General features: G+C 35.9%; 1 protein-coding gene across 1 annotated transcript in view; it reads left to right on the top strand.

The window, feature by feature from the left end:
• The window catches only part of CSPP1 (centrosome and spindle pole associated protein 1), a 142275-nt gene that overhangs the window by 839 nt on the left and 122824 nt on the right, over positions 1-18612 (top strand). The window contains 2 exon segments of the mRNA XM_030303813.2: positions 9635-9756; positions 17065-17164. Coding sequence (XP_030159673.1) covers positions 9658-9756; positions 17065-17164 — 199 coding nt within the window. The 5' untranslated portion in view covers positions 9635-9657.

The following is an 18612-nucleotide window of genomic DNA, read 5'->3' as shown; positions in this document are numbered from 1 at the left end:
ATTGTTATCTGGGCTTTTGATCCAGCTTTCAGTAAATGTTAGCATTGAGACTTACTTCTTGAGAGAGGTTGACTCTCAAGATCATAGGATTAAGAATTTCACCGGGAAGCAAACCAGCAGTTTCCAAACACCTCAGAAAATACTAGAACCTAACAGCAACCAATTTGGGTTTGTAAAAAGCCAATTTTATCCTCAGAGAGGTTCTGTTTTATATGAAAGAATGGCATGTCATGTTGACAAGCAAGAATGAATCTCACAGAAATCCTTAAGATGGTGCTTTCTTTTCTGCATGTTTCTTCTCACTAGGAGGACACTGTGTGGTGGTTAAATAGCTGCTGAAGTGCTCCTCAGGTATGAAATTTTAGGTCTCCTTCAGTACGGTTGACCTTCTGAAAGGGAGCAGGTGGTTTTAAATAGGATAAATTGGAACGGGATGGTTTAATACAATTTTTCTCAAATGCAGTTTTCAGATAAATGTGATTTATTTATTACAAACTGTGAGCAGATTGCAGATTATTCTTCTAACATTCTCACTTGCATTCCCATTCTATGTTGAGTGGGAGACAGGTTTTTGAGCAAGTATTCTGGAAATTTTGTATAACCCAAAGACCATCTAACTTATGCTGCGGTCCTTAGTCACCATTAATGATGTAAGTTGCTAAAGGACTTAATAGTGTGCTTATATATTTACTTTATCTGTATCCTAACCCTCAACCTTCCTTTCTCCCACAAGTTACTTGTTAGCAACTTTTAGGGGGATTTGTCAAAATTTGTGTGTGCCCATGGAAGCAAGTTGCTCATGTGGATGTCATCTGCCAGGAGAAAAAGATTAAGCACCTTTCATGTGGTGGGGAAATCTCTGAATGGATGGGAAATGAGAAACATTGTCCTGGTTCACCTCATCCCTCGTCTTTCTTTTAAAACTCTTTCACAGGCTCCTCCTTGTGAAAGGACACACATATGTTATCAATCTCTGCTCTTTTGTCCTCAGCCCTGTTCTTCTCTAGGGTCTCTTTTTCAAAGCAGCCGTTTTGAAACGGCTTTAATGATCCTATAGCTTTAATGATCATTTTAAGACCTGCCAAGTCCTCCCTGCCCCCATCTTGAACTCTATTCTGAATTCCAGACATACTCAAATTGTTTTCTTCATATTGCTGCTGACTCTCTTATGGGTATCTCCCATCAGTCTGGCCAGATGGAGCCATGTGGCAGGGGGCATTATCTTGTTCAAATTTGAGGGGAGGGTCTGTATCTTACACTTTCCATTCCTCTAGCATCTAGAATAATGTCCTCCTATAGGAGGGAGGTTATTTTCTGTTCCTTATGCTTCCATAGTGGGGAGGAAATTTACATTTCACTCAAGAGGGAAAAGGATGTGAACATTTGCTGCTCTCTTTGTGATTGAAGAAATTGGGAGAAAGAATTGGGTATACTCAGTTCTGGGTCCTCTGTGTTTTTTAGATTCACCAAGGCTTAGCACAATGAGTGCATGTTCTAGTCTTATATTTCTATCTATATGATAAGTGTAGAGGGTCTAAGTTTAAGGTTTAAATATGTTGGGGTGCCTGGGTGGCTCAGTTGGTTAAGCATCTGGCTTCAGTTCAGGTCATGATCTCACAGTTTGTGAGTTCGAGCCCCACGTCAGGCTCTCTTCTGTCAGTGCAGAGACAGCAGAAGTAGCTTGCTCTCTCTCTCTCTCAAAAATAAACATTTAAAAAAATTTTTAAAAAAAGGTTTAGAAATGTTGATTTGGATTATGATAATCAAGTATCAGTTATTGGTGATTTAAAATCCAGTGTACTTTGGAGACTTTCTTTAAAAACATGATTACTGATGTATGTCAAAACTATGAAAATATAATAACAATAAAACAGCTATGATTTATTGATTTTTTTCAGTGCCAGGTGTGGCCACACATTTTATATGCATAATTTTGTTTTTTCTTCATAACAGTTCTGGAGTAGATATGTCTACCCTACAGATGAGGAAAGCAGAAGGGAGGATAAGGAACATATTGAGTTGATCAGATAGAGTTAATTGGTGAGGGAATTGGGTTTCAAATCCAGGTCTTTCAGTTAAACTGTTTTCTTAAAAACTGTTTATCATCTACATACTATGTATGTAGGTACTGGGGTGGGGGGAAACAACTTGGTAATATCTTAAAAGTTGTGAGTGATTTTACATTGTAGGGTGAAGGAAGATAAAAATCCCCTTAAGATTTCTTCTTTCAGCTGATTTTTCTTATAAGTTAATCTTTATTTTTATTATTTTTTAAATGTTGATTTATTTATTTTGAGAGAGAGCATGTGTGCTCAAGTGCGGTAGGGGAAGAGAGAGAGGAGGGAGAGAATCCCAAGTCAGTGCAGAGACAGACTTGGGGCTTGATCCCACAAACTGTGAGATCATGAGCTGAAACCAAGAGTCAGATGCTTAAATCGAATGAGCCACCCAGGTACCTGTATAATTTAATTTTTAAATGATCAATAATCTATTTTGTACTTAGGCTGTGCCCATCAACTCAGTCTGTGTGATTCACTATAATTCTTGAGTAATTTTGTAGTTGAAATATGTTTATGTAAGTTGTCATGTTGAAGGAGTGAAAAAGAAAAGATGGGCCATGACAGCTGGAAGCTGGGTTGTACTATCTATCACCAAGGCCTTGGTGTTGGCTAGGAACTGGCCTGGCACTACTGCTTAGGCTTAGTGTTCTTCCATTGAAGAGAAACAATTGCACAGAACATCAACATTTGACAAAGCTGTTCTGTGTGATAGATCAAGAGAAAAAAAAATACCACTCCGTAATCCTGTCCAAATACAGATAAAACATGAATGTTGTCCAAGCCACAAAAGACCAAGCATCCCCTCTCCCAGCTGATAAGTGACTGCTGGCTCTTAACCAGTTACAGCTTTAGATAAGATTTGCTAAGATGTCCAATCATAGAATTACCCTCACTTTCTGACAGGCTTCATTCCTGAGCAAAGCTCTGCTCACAAATCACCTAAGAGTTGCAAATCCTGTTAGTCTCTTCTAACACCTTTATTCTTAGATACTCCAGAGTTCCTCATGGTGGATATCTAGGATGCATCCCTTGATGCAATGAGTAATAATAAACCCAACGAGTTTAACCACAAAAATGTTCCTGGTGGTATTTGGAGGGCATTTGCAGGAGAAAGCTTGCCTTGGCTTTTCAATTTAATTTAAAGATACTATATTTTAATCAGATAGTGGAACAAAATAAATGATTAAACATATGTAATAAATCTGGTGCTTTAGTTATGTCATGTGTTATACACACAACCATTGTTAAAAAATATTACTATGGTTACATAAAATCAATTCTAGAATTTGTAATGGGTGGTAAAATATTATACTAAAGGGAAATTTATGTACTCAAGAGTGATAATTGTTAATAGTATTATGTGGAGACCTTAGATTACTCAGGTTACCTTTGTGTTTTTTTGGATAATGACATTTCTGCTTAAATTTTGTATAAAATTCTGCTTCAAAGTAAATATTATCCCATCATCTTTTATTTCTATTAGACATAAAATATTTAGGGAAATTAGGGGATTTTAAGAAGTGCTTTTTGTTTTTAATGTTTTTTTTTTTTTTTGAGGGAGGGAGGGGGAGAGAGAGAGAGAGAGAGAGAGAGAGAGAATATGAGTGGGGGAGGGGAAGAGAGGGAGAGAATCCAAAGCAGGCCCTGTGCTGTCAGCAGAGAGCCTGATGTGGAGCTTAAACCCATGAACTATGAGATCATGACCTGAGCTGAAGTCGGATTCTTTTTATTTTTTAATTTTTTAATGTTTATTTTTGAGAGACAGAGACAGCATGAGCGGGGGAGGGGCAGAGAGAGAGAGAGGGAGACCTAGAACATGAAGCAGGCTCCAGCCTCCGAGCTGTCAGCACAGAGTCTGATGTGGGGCTCGAACTCATGAGCCATGAGATCATGACCTCAGCCGAAGTTGGATGCCCAACCAACTGAGCCACCCGGGTGCCCCTGAAGTTGGATTCATAACCGACTGAGTCACCCAGGCACCCCAGAAGTGATCTTTTCTTAAACATGAAAATTACTGTTTGCTGTTGAGCTGTTTTAAATTTTTACTACAAAAAAACTTTTGTCACAATTAGCAAATTAAAAATGGCTTAACTATGTAAACTTTTGTTGGTTTGGAATGTATTTTGCTAAAACCATATTTTATAATCAGTGTTCTTTTTGGAAGTAAATAATAGAGTGAAGTTCACATTATGTACTACTTTCTACTTTATTAATTCCTTTTCTTCCTTCAAAATGATGATGAAGGAACTCACCCCAAAAAAAAGAGCAGGAAGAAATGACAGCCAGGGACTTAACACAGATACAAGCAAGATGTCTGAACCATAATTTAGAATCTCATAATAAGAATACTAGCTGGGGTTGAAAAAAGCATAGAATCCCTTTCTGCGGAGATAAAAGAGGTAAAGTCTAGTCAGGATGAAATTTAAAATGCTATAACTGAGATACAATCTCGAATGGATGCCATGACAGCAATGATGGATGAAGCAGAGCAACTAATCAGCGGTACAGAGAACAAACTTACTGAGAATAATGAAGTGGAAAAAAAAAAAGAGGGAAACTAAGGCAAAAGAGCACAATATAAGAATTAGATAACTCAGTGACTCATTAAAAAGGAATAACATTCGAATCATAGGGGTCCCAGAAGATGAAGAGAGAGAAAAAGGGGTAGAAGGGTTATGTGAGCAAGTCATTGTAGAAAACTTAACTACTATGGGGAAAGACATATCAAAATCCAGGAAGCACAGAGAACTCTCATCAGATTCAACAAAAACCGACCATCAACAAGGCATCATGGTCAAATTCACAAAATACTCAAGCAAGGAAAGAATCATGAAAACAGCAAGGGAAAAAAAGTCCTTAACCTACAAGGGAAGACAATTAGGTTCACAGCAGACTTATCCACAGAAACGTGTTAGGCCAGAATGGAGAGGCAGGATATATTCAATGTGCAGAATTGGAAAAACTATACAGCCAAGAATTCTTTATCCAGCAAGGCTGTCATTCAAAATAGAAAAAGATTCCCAAACAAAAACTAAAGGAGTTCGTGACGACTATACCAGCCCTGCAAGAAATTTTAAGGGGGGCTCTCTGAAGGGAGAAAAGTTGAAAAATAACAAAATAGACCAAACGCAACAAAGACTAGAAAGGACCAGAGAACACCACCAGAAACTCCCAACTCTACAGGCAACATAATGGCAATAAATTCACATCTTTCAGTACTCTAAATGTCTGGACTAAGTGCTCCAATCAGAAGATATAGGGTAGCAGATAAGAAAACAAGATTCATGTATATGCTGCTCACAAGAGACCCATTTTAGATTTAAAGACACCTGCAGGGTGAAAGAACAGGGATGGAGAAACATCTATCATGCTGATGGCTGCCAAAAGAAAGCCAGAGTAGCCATACTTCTATCAGACAATCTAGATTTTAAAATAAAGACTAACAAGAGATGAAGAAGGGCATTATATCATAATTAAGGGGTCTATTCACCAAGAACATCTAACAGTTGTAAATATTTATGCTCTAAATGTAGTAGCACCTAAATATATAAATCAATCACAAACATACAGAAACTCATTGATAATAATACCATAATAGTAGGGGACTTCAATATCCCACTTACAGCAACAGACAGATCATGTAAGTAGAAAATCAACAAGGAAACAATGGCTTTGAATGACACACTGGACAAGATGGACTTAACAGATACATTGAGAACTTTTCATCCTAAAGCAGCAGAATACACATTGTTCTCGAGTGCACATGGAACATCTCAAGAATAGATCACATACTGGGACACAAATCAGCCCTAAGTAAGTACAAAAAGATCAAGATCATACCATGCGTATTTTTAGACCACAATACTATGAAACTCGAAATAAACCACAAGAAAAAAATTGGAAAGACTGAATACTTGGAGACTAAAGAACATCCTACTAAAGAATGAATGGGCTAATCAAGAAGATAAAGAGGAAATTAAAAGGTATATGGCAGCCAATGAAAATGATAACACCACAGCCCAAAATCTCTGGGATCCAGCAAAGGCAGTCATAAGAGGGAAGTATATAGCAATCGAGGCCTTCCTAAAGAAGGAAGAAAGGTCTCAGATACACAACCTAACCTTACACCTTAAAGAGCTGGAAAAAGAACAGCAAATAAAACCCCAAACCAGTAGAAGACAGGAAATAATAAAGATTAGAGCAGAAATCAATGCTATCAAAACCAAAAAGCCCTAGTAGGACAGATCATTGAAACCAGGAGCTCGTTCTTTGAAATAATTAACAAAATTGACAAACCCCTAGCCAGTTTGATCAAAAAGAAAAAGGAAAGAACTCAAATAAATAAAACCATGAATGAAAGGAGAGATCACAGCCAACACTGTAGAACTACAAACAATAATAAGAGAATATTATGTGCACTTATACACCAATAAATTGGGCAGTCTGGAGAAATGGACAAATTCCTAGAAACATATAAAGTACCAAAATTGAACCAAGAAGAAATAGACAATTTGAGCAGACCTATAACTGGTAAAGAAATCGAATTAGTAATCAAAAATCTCCCAAAAAACAAGAGTCCAGAGCTGGATGGCTTTCCAGGGAAAGATTTAAACATTTAACATTTGAAGAAGAGTTAACACCTATTCTTTTGAATCTGTTCCAAAAAATAGGTATGGAAGGAAAACTTTCAAACTCATTCTACAAGGCCAGCATTACCTTGATTCCAAAACCAAAGACCCCACTAAAAAGGAGAACTACAGACCAACTTCCTTGATGAACATGGATGCAAAAATCGTCAACAAGATACTAGCCAGCTGGATCCAACAATATGTTAAAAGAGTTATTCATCATGACCAAGTGGGATTTATACCTTGGATACAGGGCTGGTTCTATATTCACAAAACAATCAATATGATACATCACATCAATAAAAGAAAGGATAAGAACCACGTGATCCTCTCAGTAGATGCAGAGAAAGCATTTGACAAAATACAGCATCCTTGCTTGATAAAAAGCCTCAGGAAAGTAGGGATAGAAGGATCATATCTCAAGATCGTAAAAGCCATATATGAAAGACCCACTGCTAATATCATTCGATGGGCAAAAACAGCTTTCCCCCTAAGGTCAGGAACATGACAGGGATGTCCACTCTCACCACTGTTATTCAACATAGTATTGGAAGTCTTAGTCTCAGCAATCAGACAATACAAAGAAATAAGAGGCATCCAAATCAGCCAGGAGGAGGTCAAACTTTCACTATTCGCAGTTGACATGATACTATATATGGAAAACCCAAAAGATTCCACCAAAAAACTGCTAGAAGTGATCCATGAATTCAAAAAAGTTGCAGGATATAAAATCAACGCACAGAAATTGGTTGTATTCCTATACACCAATAATGATGCAATAGAGAGAAATCAAGGAATGATCTCACTTACAATTGCATCAAAACCCATAAAATATATAGGAATAAATCTAACCGAAGAGGTGAAAAGTTGATACACTGAAAACTATAGAAAGGTTATGAAAGAAATTGAAGAAGACACAAAAAAATGGAAAAATATTCTATGCTCCTGGATAAGAAGAACAAATATTGTTAAAATGTTGCTACTACCCAAGCAATCTACATATTCACTGCAGTACCTATCAAAATAACACCATCCTTCTTCACAGAGCTAGAACAAACAATCCTAAAATATATGGAACCAGAAAAGATACTGAATAGCCGAATCAATCCTGAAAAAGATCAAAGCTGGAGACATCACAATCCCAGACTTCAAGCTGTATTACAAAGCTGTAATCAAGACAGTGGGTACTGGCACAAAAACAAACACTTAGATCAATGGAACAGAATAAAGAACCCAGAAATAGACCCCCAGACGTGTGGCCAACTAATCTTTGACAAAGCAGGAAAGAATATCAAATGGAATAAAGACAGTCTCTTCAAATGGTGCTGGGAAAACATGCAGAAGAGTGAACCTGGTCCGCTTTCTTATACCATACACAAAAATAAACTTAAAATGAATGAAAGACCTAAACTTAAGGCAGGAAGCCATCAAAATCTTCAAGGAGAAAGCAGGCAAAAACCTCTTTGACCTTGGTTGCAGCAACTTCTTACTTGACATGTTTCCGGATGCAAGGGAAACAAGCAAAAATGAACTATTGGGACCTCATCAAAATAAAAAGCTTCTGCACAGTGCAGGAAACAATCAGCAAAACAAAAAGGCAACTGATAGGATGGGAGAAGATATTTGCAAGTGACATGTCAGGTAAAGGGTTAGTATCCAAAATCTATGAAGAACTTCTCAAACTCAACACCCAAAAAAACAAATAATCCAGTGAAGAAATGGGCAAAAGACATAAATAGACACTTCTCCAAAGAAGACATCCAGATGGCCAACCGACACATGAAAAAATGCTCAACATCACTCATCGTCAGGGAAATACAAATCAAAACCACAATGAGATACCACCTCAGGCCTGTCAGAATGGCTAACATTAACAACTCAGGCAACAGCAGATGTTGGAGAGGATGTGGAGAAAGAGGATCTCTTTTGCATTGTTGGTGGGAATGCAAACTGGTGAGCCACTCTGGAAAATGTATGGAGGTTCCTCAAAAAATTAAAACTAGAACTACCCTATGACCTAGCAATTGCGCTACTAGGTATTTATCCAAGGGATACAGGTATGCTGTTTTGAAGGGGTACATGTGTCCCAATGTTTATAGCAGAGCTGTTGACAATAGCAAAGTATGGAAAGAGCCCAAATGTCTGTTGATGGATGAATGGATAAAGAGGAAGTGGTGTATATATACAATGGAGTATTATGTGGCAATCAAAAAGAATGAAATCTTGCCTTTTGCAACTCTGTGGATGGAACTAGTGGGTATTATGCTAAGTGAAATTGGAGAAAGACAAGTATCATGGCTTCACTCATATGAGGACTTTGATACAAAACATAAACATAAGGGAAGGGAAGCAAAAATAATATAAAAACAAGGAAGGGAACACAACTTAAGAGACTCTTGAATACAGAGAACAAACAGGGTTGCTGGAGGGTTGTGGCGGGGGGATTGGTTAAATGGGTAAGGGGCATTAAGGAAGTCATTTGTTGTGATGAACACTGGGTGTTATACTTAGGGGATGGATCACTGGAATGTATTCCTGAAATCATGATTATACCATATGCTAATGAATTTGGATGTAAATTAAAAAATAAAAAAAAAAGGATGGGTGTTCTTCGTGCTGTTCTTATTTGTAAGTTTTTTCTTAACTTGAAATTACCTGTGAATAGTTTTAAAAAAGCTAAAAAAAGGTGCTTTGACTCCTGGATCAGTGTATGTGTGTGTGAGAGAGAAATGATGGTGGTTGTGTGTATTCAGAATTTTCTGATATATGTCATTGGTTTTTGGGGTGGGTTTGGGAGAGAAGCAGGCAGACATGTTTTGGTCAAGCTTATTTGAATTACTGAATTTGGTAAGTGAAATTGAATATTAAATGTGGGTTAAGCCTCCATGTTGTTAATTAGCCTAAAAATATTGTGGTATGGCTGTGTTCATTTAAGTTTTTTTTCAGTTTGTTTGTTTAGTATCTTCAAAATGGCTGATAATTTGGATGAATTTATTGAAGAGCGAAAAGCCAAACTGGCCAAAGACAAAGCAGAATTGGAAAGTGATCCACCTTACATGGAAATGAAGGTAAACTTAATTTTCTTACAAGATGTTTCACTAAAATTGTCTCTGAAGATTAGTCTTGTGTAAATGTAAAAAATTCTCTTTTATGAGTGAGAATCTTCTGTTTCATACTTTAGTTTGGGTCCTGTCATTCTGAGTCTGAGAGGCTGACTCTGGACAAGATTGCATTGATTTTGAATGCAGTTTTTCTGTTGTGGTGTTTTGTATCTCACAGTTTGTTTTCTCTTACTAGGGTTTTACTTGATAATTGCTGTGCTTCATAAAATAAGGAGACTACTTTTAGTACAGGGAACTTTCAGGATATTATAAAAACAAGTTTTCATATTCTACATGAAAAGTATCTTTTAAGTAAATCAGGATCTTAAATTTCTTTTTTTAATTGAGAAGTGAATTTATTATAATAGTTTATTTTGATATCTTTGCTTTTCAAATTAGAAATTTTTTTGAGTGTTCTTGAAAACAGTACTTGAAAAAGCTTTAAAAGTTTTCCTAGTTAAATAATGGTTGATCCACTCAGTAAATACTGAGACTGTGCTAGATACTATTTTAAACTCTTCCATAGCACTCATCTGGACAGATGTGCCACCTTCTTTTGTGAGTTCAGTGTACTAATAAGATACAGGATATAGATTAATCTGTCTATCATATAGTGCACTGAAATCATAGTAACCATATATATTGGTATGCCCAAGACAGTCCTGGGTTACCTGTTACCCTGTATCTCATCTGGTTTAGCATTTATCTTGGGCAAAGGTATGGGCATCTGGTTGAGATGATAAATAACATTGACACTTTAATTATCAGGGAATGTTACTTACATAGCTAACATTTATTGTATGCTATGTGTGGAAGAGGCTTAGTTTTATTGTATTTTATTCTCTTCATTTTAAAAATTCTAGTATAATTAAAATACAGTTTTATATTAGTTTCTGGTGTACAATATAGTGATTTAACAGTTCTGTACATCACTCTGTGCTCATCACTCTAGGTGTACTCTTAATGTTCTTCACCCCCACCCATTTCCCCTGTGGCAACCACCAGTTCTCTATATTTAAGAACCTGTTTTTTTGTTTCTCTTCTTTATTTGTTTTGTTTCTTAAATTCCACATGAGTGAAATCCTATAGTATTTGTCTTTCTTTGACTTATTTCACTTGGTATAATACCCTCTAGATTCATCTATGTTGTTGCAAATGGTGACAGTTCATTCTTTTTTATGGCTGATACATACACCATTTATACGCCATTGTGTGTATATATGTATGTATATTTGTATGTGTGTATATATCTTTATCTGTTCATCTATGGATAGATGCTTGGGTTGCTTCCATATCTTGCTATTGTAAATAATGCTGCAATAAGTACAGGGGTGCATATATCCTTTTGAATTAATGTTTTCATTTTCTTTGGGTAAATACCCAGTAGTGGAAATATAGGAACCTCCATGCTGTTTTCCACAGTGGCTGTACCAGTTTGCATTTCCACCAACAGAACATGAGGGTTCCCTTTTCTCCAGTCTCACCAACGCTTATTTCTTCTATTTTTGATTGTAGCCATTCTGATAGGTGCAAGGTGTTATCTCACCGTGGTTTTGATTTGCATTTCCCTGATGATTAGTGATACTGAGCATCTTTTTGTGTGTCTGTTGGCCATCTGTATGTCTTTGGAAAAATGTGTATCTAGTCCTTTACCCATTTTTAAATTGAATTTTTTTTTCTTTTTTGGTGGTGTGGTAGAAGTTCTTTTTATATTTTGGATATTAACCTCTTCTAGGATGTATCATTTGCAATTACCTTCTCCCATTTGGTGGGTGGTCTTTTTGTTTCATTGATGGTTTACTTTACTGTGCAGAAGCTCATTATTTTGGTGTTGTTTCATTAGTTAAATTTTGCTTTTGTTTCCCTTGCTAAAGGACACATATCTAGAAAAATGATGCTAATGCCAGTGTCAGTGAGCTTATTGCCTGTGTTTTCTTCTAGGGGTTTTATGGTTTCAGGTCTCACATGTAGGTCTTAATCCATTTTGAGTTTATTTTTGTGTGTGGTATAAGAAGACCATCCAGTTTCATTCTTCTACAGGTTACGGACCGGTTTTCCTAACACCATCTGTTGAAGAGTTTGTCTTTTTCCCATTGTGTATTCTTGTCGCTACTGTTGCAGATTAATTGACTGTATATGCGTGAGTTTATTTCTGGGCTCTATTCTGTTCTGTTGATCTGTGTGTTTATTTTTGTACCACTACCATACTGTTTTGATGCTACAGCTTTGTAGTATATGTTGAAATCTGGGATTGTGGTATTTCTAGTTTTCTTCTTTTTGAAGATTACTTTGGCTGCTTTGGGTCTTTTGTGGTTCCATGCAAATTTTAGGATTATTTGTTCTATTTCTGTGAAAAATACTGTTGCTGTTTTGATAGAAATTGCATTAAATCTGTAGATTGCTTTGGGTTGTATGGACATTTTAACAATATTCTTCCAATCAGTGAGCGTGGAATATTTTCCCATTTTTTTTTTTTGTTGTCCTTAATTTCTTTCATCAGTATTTTATAGTTTTTAGAGTACAGGTCTTTCACCTCCTTGGTTAAGTTTATTCCTGGGTATTTTGTTATTTTTGGTGTCGTTTTTGTGAAGGGGACTGTTTTCTTGATTTTTGCTTCATTATTAGTGTATAGGAATGCAACATATTTCTGTATATTGGGTTTTTTTTTTTTTTAATCCTGCAAGAATCCTTACAGAATTCATTTATCAGTTTTAGTAGTTTTTTGGTGGAGTCTTTAGGGTTTTCTATATAGAGTATCATGTCATCTGCAAATAGTTTTACTTCCTTACCAATTTGGATGCTTTTGATTTCTTTTACTTATCTGATTGCTGTGGCTAGGACTTCCAGTATTATGTTGAATAAAAGTGGTGAGAATGGACATCCATGTTTTGGTCTTGATATTAGGGGAAAAGCTCTCAAATTTTTCCTGTTAATGACTTTAGCTATGGGTTTTTCACATATGGCCTTCGTTATGTTGAGGTATGTTTCCTCTAAGCCTACTTTGGTGAGAGTTTTTAGCATGAATGGATGTTATACTTTGTCAAATGCTTTTTCTGCATGTATTGAAATAATAATGGTTTTAACCTTTCTGTTGTTGATTATTGTGTTGATTGGTGAATGTTGAACCACCCTTGCATCCCAGGAATAAAGCTCACGTGATCTTGGTGAATGATTTTTTTTTTAGTGTATTGTTGGATTTCGTATGTTAATATTTTGTTAAGGTTATTTGTATCTATGTTCATCAGAGATAGGGGCTGGTAGTTCCTTTTTTTTTTTTTTTTTTTTTGGTATGGCCTTTGTCTGACTTTGACATCAGGGTAATACTGTCCTCACAGAATGAATTTGGAAGCTTTTCTCCCTCTTCTATTTTTTAGAGTAGTTTAAGAAGAGTAGGTATTAACTCTTCTTTAAAATGGTAGCATTCACCTGTGAAGCTGTCTGGTCCTGGACTTTTGTTTAGTGGCAGTTTTTTGATTACTGATTCAATTTCATTGATCTGTGTAGATTTTCTCTGTCTTCCTGATTCAGATTGAGAACACTATATGTTTCTGGGAATTTATCCATTTCTTCTAGGTTGTCCAATTTGTAGGCATATAACTTTTCATATTTTCTTATAATCTTCTGTATTTCTGTGGTGTTATCTATTTCATTTCTGATTTTGTTTATTTGAGCCCCCCCCCTTTTTTTTTTTTTTTTTTTTGGTGAGTCTGGCTAAAGGTTTACCATGTTTTGTTGATTTTTACGAAGAGCCACCAGTTCCTGGTCTCACTGATCTGTTCTGTTGTTTGTTTTGTTTGTTGGTGTGGTTTTTTTTAGTTTCTATTTTGTTTATTTCTGCTCTGATCTTTATTATTTCCTTCTTCTACTGGTTTGGGTTTTGTTTGTTCTTTTTCTGTCTCCTTTAGATACAAGGTTAAGTTGTTCTTTTGAGATTGTTCTTGCTTTTTGAGGTAGCTGTGTATTGCTTAAAATCCTTTCTTTTTAGAATAGCTTTTGCTGCATCCCAAACATTTTGGTCCATTGTGTTTTCATTTTCATTTGTCTCCGTGTACTTTTTGATTTTGTCATTGATTTCTTGGGTGACCCATTCATTGTTTAGTAGCACGTTATTTAACCTCCATGTATTTGTGTTCTTTCCAGATTTTTTTCTTGTGGTTGATTTCTAGTTTCAAATCAAAGATGGAAAAGATGGATGATATGACCTCAGTCTTTTTGAATTTGTTGTCTTATTTTGTTGCCTAATATGTGATCTATTCTGGAGAATGTTCGCTGTGCACTTGAAATGAATGTGTATTCTGCTATTTTAGGATGGAATGTTCTGAATATATCTGTTGATCCATCTGTTTAAATGTACATATGAAGCCACTGTTTTCTTGTTGATTTTCTGTCTGGGTGATCTACCTATTGTTGTAAGTTCATGTTAAAGTCCCCTACTATTAGTAGTATTACTGTCAATACTACTAATAATACTATAATTTTGTTAATAACTGCTTTATGTATTTGGGTCCTCCTATGGTGGGTACAGAAATATTTACAATTGTTATACCTTCTGTTGAATTATTTCCTTTATGATTATGTAGTGTTCTTCTTTGTCTCTTGTTACAGTCTTTGTTTTTCTTTTTTTTTTTTTTTTTTCAACGTTTATTTATTTTTGGGACAGAGAGAGACAGAGCATGAACGGGGGAGGGGCAGAGAGAGAGGGAGACCCAGAATCGGAAACAGGCTCCAGGCTCTGAGCCCTCAGCCCAGAGCCCGACGCGGGGCTCGAACTCATGGACCGCGAGATTGTGACCTGGCTGAAGTCGGACGCTTAACCGACTGCGCCACCCAGGCGCCCCCAGTCTTTGTTTTTCAAAGACTGTTTTGTCCCATATAAGTATCATTACTCCATCTTTCTTTTTCACTTCTATTTGCATGATAAATGTTGTTCAGTCCCTTCACTTTCAATCTGCATGGGTCTTTAGGTCTGAAATGAGTCTTTTGTAGGCAGCATATGTTGTGTGCTTTTTTTATCCATTTGGTCACCTGTGTCTTTTGAATTAGAATGTTTAGTACATTTACATTCAAAGTAATTATTGATAGGTATGTACTTGTTGCCATTTTGTTACTTGTGTTGTGGTTATTTTTATAGTTCTTTGTTCCTTTTCTTGCTCTCTTTTGTGATTTGACAGCTGTTTTCTTGTGATATGTTTGGATTCCTTTCTCTTTATTTCCTGTGTATCTATTACTGGTTTTGATGTGTGATTACCATTAGGTGTATATATATCTTGCATATATAGCAGTCTATATGAAGTTAATGGTCACTTAAGTTTGGACCCATTATAAAAGCACTAAATTTTTACTTCCCCCTCCCCCATGTTTTAGGTATATGGTGTCATACTTTATATCCTTCTGTTTTGTGAATTCCATGACTGAGTTTTATGGATATATTTGATTTTACTGCTTTTGTATTTTAACCTCCATATTGGTTTTATAAGGATTTATTCTGTCTTACTATGTTTATGTACCTGTGAAATGTTTTCCTTTCCTACTTTCCTTTTTAATTTTTTTAAGTTTATTTATTTATTTTGAGAAAGAGAGTGTGCCTGTGCCAGTGGGAGAGGGGCAGAGAGAGAGAATCCCAAGCCCCATGAGGGGCTCAATCTCATAAACGTGGAGCTCATGACCTGAGCCAAGATCAAGGGTTGGATGCTTAACTGACTGAGCCACCCAGGCACCCCTTAAATTTTTCTTTGAATGTTTATTTATATATTTTATTTATTTATTTCTAATGTTTGTTTAGTTTTGAGAGTACAAGCCTGGGAGGGGCAGATGGAGAGGGACAGAGGGTCTGAAGCAGGCTCTAAACGAACTGTGTGATCATGACCTGAGCAGATGTCAGAGGCTTAACTGACTGAACCACCCATGCACCCCTTTTAAATTTTAATTTGAGCACATGCAAGTGTGGGGAGGGACCGAGGGGAAGAGAGAGAATCTCAAGCAGGGTGCATGCTTAGCATGGACCCTGAAGTTGGGCTTGATACCACAACTCTGGGATCATGACCTGAACCCAAATCAAGAGTCAGACACTCAACTGACACATTCACCCAGGTGCTCCCCTTTCTTACTTTTCCTGCTGTGGTCTTTCCTTTCCACTTTAACATTTCTTATCAGGCTGGTTCAGTGGTAGTGAATTCCTTTAAATTTTGCTTGTCTGGAAAACTCTTTATCTTTCCTTCCATTCTGAATGATAGCCTTGCTGGATAGAGTATTCTTAGTTGCAGGTTTTTTTCCTTTCAGGAATGAGGCTTGGTCTTAAGAAGTTAAATTTATGATTCACATGAATCTGTGAGATAAATACTGTTGTTATGGTCATTTTCTAAAAGTAAGCTAAGGCATGGGAAAGTTAAGTAATGAGACTAAGGTTATAGAGTTGGTAGAAGTAGGCTTTGATTCCTGACATCCTGACTGTAGGCCTGTTCTCGTAACCATACTAGTTTGCCTTCTTTCCATAAGAGCTGCTGTGGTCAAGGAGTTGTGTCAAGGACTTTACATGTTATTATCTCACTTAATCATAATACCCCTATTAAGTAGGTGGAATATTTTTGTTTTACAAAATAAATGTCAAGAAGTTCAAACCCAAAGGGGTTAAGTAATTCGTCCAGCTATACATAGTGATAGATTCAGAATTGCCATCACCATATGTCCAGCTCCAAAGTCTATGGTTTTAACCACTGTCCACTTAGGACTACGTTACAGTGTTTGAAAATGGTTATTATATAGCTTTAAATACAGCATTATTATAATTTTTAATATTAAATAGTACATAAATCATGATCTTTAAGTCTTAGTTCAAATATCATGCTCATTGAGGTCTTTTAGTTCCTCCTGCATCATTATGGCTCTTCATACCATGCTCTATTTTTATTTTTCCTTAACCTTTACCAGTTACTCTTTGTATATTACATAGTCTAATGATTTATTATGTCTGTTCTTTGTCCCCTGAATAGTTTGAGCTCCATGATGGCTGAGATTCTCCTATGTTTTTTTCATTCATGTTTCCAGTACCTGGGACACTATGTAGCAGGAACTCAGTAACTATTAGTTGATAAATGAATTCTAAGATTTAATTAGAATTTATCACGGTGTTAATACTTTTGGTTAATTCCTCAAATCTCACACTTAAATTTGTTCATGATGTATTGTATAGTTTTTCAAGTCATTTAATTAGTGTTGGGATACATTGTGTATTTTGTGGATTTTCCCATACTTTTGTAAATATTGTGTCTCTTTCAGGGAAAGGCATCAGAGAAGCTTTCTGAAAACAGTAAAATATTAATTTCCATGGCCAAAGAAAACATACCACCAAATAGTCAACAGACCAGGAGTTCCTTAGGTACGTCATTAGGTGTACTAAACTGATTTTAAAGTATTATTAGCATGCTGTTGTGAAAGAGCTTTGTCTTGTCAGAAAAAAAGATTTCTTTAGAATCCCAGTAACTGTTTCCTTTCTGGAACCTTACATATGACTGTACTGTCTACAAATGAAATATAATACATCCTGAGAACCATCTGCCCATTTTAAATTATATTCCCTTATAATTTACAAAATCATAGCAGTAAATGTATATATAACATAACTAAAAATTAATTGAAAAACTTGAATGGAATTTGTGTCTGTGTGAGAGGGAAATGTGTTAATTGAATAAAAATGGTGGACTTTTATTTAAAAAATCAAAGGGATGCTTAGAGGATACAAAATGTAATTTGGTGAATGACCATTTTAATTATTGGTTACCCTATTACAATTGGGCAGAAGTTAATATGTTGCAACTATACTAAGTCTTTGATTATGGTTTGTTATGAAAATATTTAGAAATTTTTTATTGAAGTATAAATGACATAGTGTTCTATTAATTTCAGGTATGCAATATATTGATTCAACAATTTTGTACATTACTCACCATGATAAGTATAGTCACCATATGACATTATTGTAGGATTACTGACTATTCCCCATACTGTATTTTTCATCTTTGTGACTTACTTTTGACTGGAAATTTGGATTTTTATCTATTTTACCCACCACCCTCATCCATCTCACCTCTGGCAACCACCAGTTTATTTGCTGTGTTTAAGAGTCTTTTTTTCTTCTGTTTGTTTGTTTTGTTTTTTAGATTCACATGTAAGTGAAATCATATGGTATTTTTCTCTGACTTATTTCACTTAGCACAATACTCTCTAGGTCCATCCATGTTGCAAATGGCAAGATCTTATTTATTTATTTGTTTTTAAATTTTTTTTAACGTTTATATATTTTTGAGAGAGAGAGAGAGACAGAGTGTGAGTGGGGGAGGGGCAGAAAGGGAGGGAGAAATAGAATCTGAAGCAGGCTCCAGTTCTGAGCTGTCAGCACAGAGCCCGATGTGGGGCTTGAACCCACAAACTGTGAGATTGTGACCTGAGCTAAAGTCCGGAGCTTAACCCTCTGAGCCACCCAGGTGCCCCACAAGATCTTATTTTTTTTGACTGAATAATATTCCATTCCATATATATATAACCGTATCTTCTTTATACATTGATGGACACTGGGTTGCTTCTGTATCTTGTTATTGTAAATAATACTGAAATAAGTTCAGGGGTGATATATCTTTTCAAATTAGTGTTTTTGTTTTGTTTGTTAAATAACCAGTGATGAAATTACTGGATCATATGTTATATTTAGTTTTAATTTTGGGGGTAATCTCCATACTGATTTATACAGTGGTTACACCAATTTACATTCCCACAAACAGTTCATGAGCGTTCCTTTTTCTCCACATGCTCACCAACACTTGTTGTTTA

The sequence above is a fragment of the Lynx canadensis genome, chromosome F2 (assembly GCF_007474595.2).
Source record: "Lynx canadensis isolate LIC74 chromosome F2, mLynCan4.pri.v2, whole genome shotgun sequence".
Lineage (NCBI taxonomy): Eukaryota > Metazoa > Chordata > Mammalia > Carnivora > Felidae > Lynx > Lynx canadensis.
The sequence above is the reverse complement of the archived record's forward strand: the minus strand, read 5'-3'. Positions and strand labels throughout refer to the sequence as shown.